At 38.0% G+C, this 7500-nt stretch overlaps 1 protein-coding gene across 20 annotated transcripts in view; it reads left to right on the top strand.

The window, feature by feature from the left end:
- Positions 1 to 7500, top strand: part of nSyb (neuronal Synaptobrevin) — a 38580-nt gene that overhangs the window by 19314 nt on the left and 11766 nt on the right. For 3 of the 20 annotated variants that reach the window (XR_015191311.1, XR_015191312.1, XR_015191313.1), the window contains exons 3-6: positions 424 to 502; positions 3252 to 3331; positions 3730 to 3781; positions 5453 to 5518. Coding sequence is in view for 14 of the 20 variants with exons in the window: in XM_043007539.2 (XP_042863473.1) it covers positions 424 to 502; positions 3252 to 3331; positions 3730 to 3781; positions 6751 to 6884 (345 nt within the window). In the remaining 6 variants the exon portion in view is untranslated. Of the gene's footprint in view, positions 1 to 423; positions 503 to 1163; positions 1243 to 3251; positions 3332 to 3729; positions 3782 to 5452; positions 5519 to 5852; positions 5883 to 6750; positions 6928 to 7500 lie in introns of all 20 variants that reach the window. The other 17 variants (XR_015191310.1, XR_015191308.1, XR_015191309.1 and 14 more) reach the window with 10 other exon arrangements.

Genomic DNA, 7500 nt, shown 5'->3' on the forward strand with positions numbered 1-7500 from the left:
GATGATGAATGAAAAGCATGAATTACCATGATCCTTTTCCTCAGGATTTATAACTAAAGCAGCTGTAAAGTTTGTCAGTGCTGAAAGTTGAAGTCTTTCCACAGCAGCTGAGATGATTTGGTAGCATTTGGTAGAATGATTGATGCATGTGACTAACAATTGTTATTTTCAGAAGGCTGTTTGTAAACGTCTGTCTTGTTTGAATTACCTTTTATTACTATATATTTAATCCGTCTCCAGCCATACACAAGCTTTGGCAAGGAATGTCTAAGTTGATAATCCTTGTGATGTTCAGAGTTATTTGTCCCTGTGGGATTCAATTCAGAAATATGTGGGATTCAAATTTGGCTCTGTAATTGACATGTTCTTTTCCTACTTCCTTTTCTCATTGTTTCTGTGTGGTGGATTTTTTATGGACTATAGGTTGTGGACATCATGCGGACAAACGTGGAAAAGGTCCTGGAAAGGGATCAGAAACTATCTGAGCTGGATGATCGTGCAGGTACCCTAAAACTGGGCATTGTTTACTCCTCGGCTTCTCTGCCCAGATGTGTTTCCTTTGTTATCAAAATGTACTCTTGAGGTTGTTTTGACAAGTAATATGCTCATCACTTTTATTCTTTGCTCTTAGAGTTGATAGATAGAGAAATGTGGCCATACAAATTTTACTGGCTAAATGTACTTGTCAACATAACTTCTTGGTAGAGGCATCTCAAGGTTGCCAAATGTAAGCTTCATATTAGCATATCACGATATTAACTGCTCGAAGGTTTAGCAGGTGGAAGTTGGAATTAGAATTGTATGAATTACATCAGGCAACTCTGAAATACTTAGCACAGTAGTGGAATTTAATTTGGCAAATGTTTTATTTTGTCCGTTGTGGTTCCACATTTAGATGTATTTTTGTTTAATCTGCTATTGGATGCTTTTAACATTATTCTTTACTGGGTCCTCGTATGTTTAATTTAGTTATTATTTATGTATAACACAGTACTCCCTCTTTCATTCCTTCCTTCAGGCTGTTGTGTTAATTGAGCAGCCATATATACACATTGATGTGTATATATGTGTATGTGTACACATATATCCTCTGTCCCTCAGAGAGCTGTAATTTTCTCTGTGTGTTTGTCCTCTCCTGAACACTGTTGTTTTGGCAAGTTTAGGTGGTGGACATGATGAGAACCAACGTGGAGAAGGTGCTTGAGAGAGATCAGAAACTCTCAGAGCTTGATGATCGCGCAGGTATAAAGGGCTTGCTCATGGCTAGATAATGCGAAATTGCTATGTAATCTAGATATCCTTTCTGGTTTGCAAGATATACACTACTTCACCTCATGCACATGGTCCGGTTAAACTTGATTTGTTACTGTCATGGCAAGATGTATCCCTGATTATCTTGCCTTAAAATTAATCCTGTTACACATTCAGTATTAAACAAACAGGGTCCTAATGTGACAGCAATTAGAGTCCTTTGAGAAATTTTTTTCCTTTTTAATGTCTGCTGTTCTAGGGGTCAGTGATATTGTTTCTTGCAGAATGACATAGTTTACCGGATTCCATTATGAGCGGCATTTTTTATAATTGTCACCTCAGATAACTTGAAGATTTTGAGGTTGTGATGATACTGAAATGTCGGAATATTACTGACAGTCCCACAAAGCTGATAGACATTTCCCTTGCCATATTGTTCTTAGCTTGATGTGAATCAGAGTAGGACCCAACCTGATTCTAGAGGGAATGATGCTGCACATCCCGTAGTGCATTGTGTGTCAGTGAAGATTCTAGATCTGCACACACTGTCTTGAATTTTTGCTACCTTCGATCTATTGGAATTCTTGATTTTGCAAATATATTGCATTTTCCTTTAAATTATAAGCAAGTGCTAGCATTATGGTAAGATAAGAACGATTGCTTTTACCAGGAAAAAAGAAGTTAAAAGTTAATAACTGATGTTACAATCAGGATAAAGTTCCAGGTGCATAGGTTAACAAGAAAAGAAATCATACAGATATTCAGAATTTTTTAGGTTGATGAAGGTGGTATATGTATTAGTCAAGTGCACAAGTATGAAACCTACCCCTTTGTATTTCTGTGTAGGTGTCAGTGTGTAATGCACATCTCACCTTCCTGCAGACAGACCTTGAGTGCTTTCATTGTTGTGCCGTATGCAGGGCATGCAACAGAAAGTCTTGAGTGGAAAAGATTGGCACTGCTCTCTTGCAAGCCTCCTCTTTCCAGCTAAGAAATTGATTTTTAAAAATTTCAGTTTCCTCTTGATTTATTATTTTCCTGTGAAAGTATTCTTATCATTTCATTTCTTCCAAAATTCTTCTGTCACCTTATATACACACTCAGTTTGTGGGAATGAGACAGTTGTTTTAATCTCTATCTAAATTAATTTGTAGATGTAGTACTAGAGGAATATTCAAGTTACTAATCAGGTCATGAGCAAATTAGGGGCATTTCTAAGGTAGTTTGGGAAACTTTACTATTTACTCTTCTTGTGTGACAATAGAAAAGTCATTCAAGTGATTTTCTTGCAAAGGTTGTTTCTTTAAATCTGTAAATTTAGTACCTACTCTCTGTAAAACTAAATTTTAACACATTGTAGTTAAGTTTTTGCTATTTGTAGTATTAACATATGCAGTGACCTGCTTTCATGTAACTCAGATAACCTTTAGTTGGTATAAGGTCATGGGTGGCAACATGAAGATGGTCCTTTAATGGAAGGGATCTAATAAAATGCATGAATAATATCCAAAAAAGGACTGTTGTTTTACCCACTGCAACTTTCTCTACTCTGGGAAGATGACTTGGTAATTTCCCTGAATGACACAATAGCTTGATGTGTCAAAGTTTAGGTACACTCTCTCTGAACTGTATTATTTTATTTGTAATTTTTCTCCTAATTTGCATGACTGTTTTAACTTGGCAATGCTTGCTTTTGTGTGGCATAAAGAATGAAAACAAACCATTGCCAAACTTGTGTGTATTAGTTGTGTTTTTTTAAATCTTTGATAAGAGTATCCTATTTTGGATATCATAAAGCCACAATAGAATTTGACTCAAAAAGCATATTTACAATTGAAATATTTGTGATATTGTTTTTGTAGATTTTAGTTCATGTGAAAGAATTATATGTAATGTTCTATATTTTTCAAATTGCCTGAAAAACCTCCTTGGAGAATTAGATGAAAGTATAAAATTCAGTGTTGTTTTTACTTGATATTAATCTTCATGGTGTACTACAGATGCCCTTCAGCAGGGAGCCTCACAGTTTGAGCAGCAGGCTGGAAAACTAAAGAGGAAAATGTGGTGGAAGAACATTAAGGTTTGTACCATTGTGTGTTCTGTTTACATTGTTTTTTTGTTTAATGTTGGAGGATTGATGGTCATGCTGTCAGTCATAAGATTTTCCACAATGTTGTCTTTTATGTTGAATTGTAAAGGAGAGGGAGCATTTAGTTTTTGATCAACATGTTACTAATTCAGCAAAATATCATGAAATATCTTTCATTTATTCTTTGTGGAAATGTTTCTCTATAAGCAAACATGTGGAGCATTATCAGTGACTTAGTGTTAGCATGACCGCTTTTCATTTATTCAAAACTTACGTCCAAAAGCATTGATTGAATTCATTTACTGTCTAAAAAAAAAGAAAAATTCTCATATACTTTCTGCTATAGGTATACAATGATTAAGATGTGCTATACATATGTCTCCTAACAGATGATGATCATTATGGGAGTCATCGGTCTTATTGTCCTCATCATCATTGTTGGTAAGTAATGGTGCTTGCGGGGGAAGGAAGTGCGTCTTGGGCCTGGCACTGTTTTCCTTGAGGGAGGGAAAAGTATAGAGGGATGGTAATTTACGTGTGTTTAGCATGTGTAAGATAGTGCTGAAGGGCATTAGGGTTAAATTCCTCTTAAAAGCTCTGATAAAAAAAGGACAAAAAAACAAAACAATGAAGAACACACAAGAAATGTTGTGATATTTACATGTATAATTTTTTTTTTCTTTCTTTCTTTCTGTTCTTTCAGTATTGTTCTGTCTATATAGTTTCACAGGTTACCCAAATGTTTATTTTTAGCATTATGTTACACAGCTATAGAAGTTCAAAAGGTTAATGTGTTTGTATGCAAGTAATTGAATGTCTGTTATTTATTTTTATAGACGAAAAAGAGAGATCACATTGGGTAAGTTATTTTATATTTAAATCTTTGATATTTGAGCAAGTCTTCTAAGGTGAATCTCAGAAAGGTCCATTATTTTGATGAGCAGATTGAATCTAAAAGAAGACCTTCAAGAGAGATTATTTTTATGTTCTCACACATCAGTGAGGTATCTCATTATTTCTTTAGGAAAGCTAGATGGAACTATTATTATGAAAAATACAGAAAAAGGGAATTTACTTACAGGGGTTAAATGGGGAAGGGTATGTGGTGGGCTAAGGACAGATCTTCAATAGTTAAATGATTTGGAATCATGTGGTTCAAGGGGGTAGTTAGGAAGCAGCTGCTTTGATGAAAATTTATGTTTTGCATTACATGTCTCCTCTTGGGTCATGAAATAATATTCAAGCTACTAATGATTATTTTTTTATTATAATTTTTTTTTTGTATGTTCTTGTAGTGATTGAGTTTGAGCCCCTTTGACCCAAGGTATCCTAACATTCAGCTTTGAACATTTACCCTGTGAGACTGATAACCTCCGTCCCAAACATGTGCAACTAACGCTTACTTGAGCTACTGACAAGCAGTGTTTGTAACAAGTTTGGTGTTGCTATGGTGGAACCCTCTCTCATTAACACAGGTGCAGAAAGTGTGTGTGCTGGGTGGCTTGGTTTCTGCACCTGGTTTCATTTGCCTTGTACTAATGACACTTCTTGATTGAGTTTTAGCAACTTCATCATGGCCTGAATGATATATCCTTGCAATAGCCCCCTCTCTTTCTCTCTCTCTCTCTCTCTCTCTCTCTCTCTCTCTCTCTCTCTCTCTCTCTCTCTCTCTCTCTCTCTCTCTCTCTCTCTCTCTCTCTCTCTCTCTCTCTCTCTCTCTCTCTCTTTTCCCCCTCTTTCTTCCTCCCTTTAACCCCCCTATCTCCCTCCCCTTTCCCCTCCCCTTCCCCCTCCCTATCATCCTCCCCTTCCCCCTCCCTATCATCCTCCCCTTCCTCCTCCCCCTCCCTATCATCCTCCCCATCTTCCCCCCATTCCCCCCCCACTCTCTCTCTCTCTTCCCTTTTCTTTCTTCAAGATGCTTTTATCCTGGTGAGTTACTTTACCAGTATTAAATGATGAAAGAGGGTTCTTGCTGTAGTTTCAGCTTCAATATGGTGTTGGTGTTTTATATTATTTTGGTTGTTTGGGGTTTTCCTAATTTAAATAAAATGTTATAATTTTGATGCCACAAGTTAACATGAAGTCTAACCCCAAATTTTTCTCTTATAGTTAACTTCATGTAAATCGTCGTGTATCAATGTCTTCTGTATGTGCGCTCTTGAAACAAAAAACAAGGTCAGGCTCTGATTGGTGGATGTACGGTGCTCTAGTGTGTGTATTAACGTGTGTGTACTAAACGTCTGTAATACCGTGTGTACTAATTGTTGCTCACACAGACACTCTCTCCTTCATGGAGTACCAGCAGATACCTTAACAAACCAATAAACTGTGACATACATATGCTCAGATTATGTAGTAGTACAGATATTAGTAAACACTTGCCAGTGGGAATGGATACACATCTAGCACAGTTGTTGGGTAAGTTTTTCTAGTGTTATCCATACCTAGCATTGCACTGTATCATTGCTCTCTGATAATGACACACATTCTGTTTCTTGCTCACTCACAGGCATTTAATTGGATTGTTAACTCCATGAAGGTGAGGGCTGGTGGCTCTGGTGAACTAATTGGTGTTGGTGTAGCTCTTGATGTAGTGGTTGGTTGGCAGTAGCAGCACTTGTGAAAGCTGCTGTTGATGGGTAACACTGGGTCCAAAGCCATTTTGTTTTTTTATAAGTATCATAAATTTTGTCTTTTGCACTTGTAATTAACCCTAAAAAAATATTAGTGATCCCTATTTTGTATTGATCCAAGTTTTTGGAATAGTTTATTGGCACCAATAACAACTTTATGATCACACACTGGAGAATGGGATGATAATTTATGTAGTTTAGAGTCCCTCAGTAGGTAGTTTGTCCCTGTGCCCAATGTAACCCATGAACTCGGCTCACTCCCAGGTGTCTGTTAGTGTAGGGCATTCACATATCATTGCTATATGTGACACATGCAGCAGTTCTGAGCCTTCTACAGAGAAACAATAAGGCTGTGATCCCCATTTCTGGAGGGGGCAATGAGTCTTGTTCACACTGTTTGGCTCACACTGACTGACTTCCTCATGCATGGGCAGTTACCGAGGAACCTCTTCAAACGATGGAGGGGGGAGGAGGGGCATCCTTCCTTTTCTTTTTTTTTCTTTTTCTTTTTCTTTTTTTTCCATATTTATTTTGACCAGTGATACTAACAAACCTTATTACCTTAGACTCGGGCCAGAGCTAGCAGTGTTGCTGGTCTTGCTGGGTATGTGCAGCGTCATGGGAGGGGCTCGATCACTTTCTCTCCAACACCACCATCGTCATGGAGTTATGTACCTGTCTCCCACCTGTCTCCCTTCTCGAAGTTGATTATATCTTTGAGAACTGATAAAATTCACACCACTTTTCCTTTCCTGCCTTCTTTTCGGTGCAAAGGGCCCTACCTTCCAAAGGGAAATGAAAACAAGACGGACAATGTAGCCATCAATAACGCTCAACCCAACCAAACAGCCAACATCATGAATAACGCCAATAACGCCCCTCACTCTTTGCAGTCAAGTTGGGCTTAGTCGAGGTGTAGTGAGTCACCTCTCTCCTCTCACCCACTGTGAGGTAACAGCTCTACGCTTCACGGGAATGGTCCAATGGGACGCAGTTTCACTCTATTTGTAAACATTTATACTTAAGGCAGAATGCAAAGGTGCCTCCGTTAGAGACACAGAATGCTGGAAACGAGGAACATACAGTCACCTCGCCATCACATGACACTAGGGGTAGCATCCATTTTTCGCGGAGGTTGCGTGGTTGCCTGGTTACCTCGGTTTTGGAGGAATGATTCATTTATACATGACCTAACTTTCCTGATATACAATTGTAGTTTTTGGCAGTGAGTATAACATACTCTGAATTAAATACTGTATATTAGCAGCTTTTCTCTCCATTTTGTTTGACAATTTAAGGAGAATATAACTTAGACAGCAATATACAATCAGGAAAGTAAGGTTGTAGGCCCTACATGAGAGACACTGGTGCCAGCTTACGGTTGTGCATGAAGCTTGAATGTGCCTGCTTGTTGTAGCCATCTGCTAGAATGGCTCCGTCCACTTGTCATGCTTTAATTCTGCACATGTTTTGCATTGCATTTTTCTGCACTTTGTCATGCCAGTTGTAAGCACATACAATTGT

This window comes from Penaeus japonicus, unplaced genomic scaffold (genome assembly GCF_977035675.1).
Source record: "Penaeus japonicus unplaced genomic scaffold, GWHDUDI00000001_assembly GWHDUDI00000010, whole genome shotgun sequence".
NCBI lineage: Eukaryota > Metazoa > Arthropoda > Malacostraca > Decapoda > Penaeidae > Penaeus > Penaeus japonicus.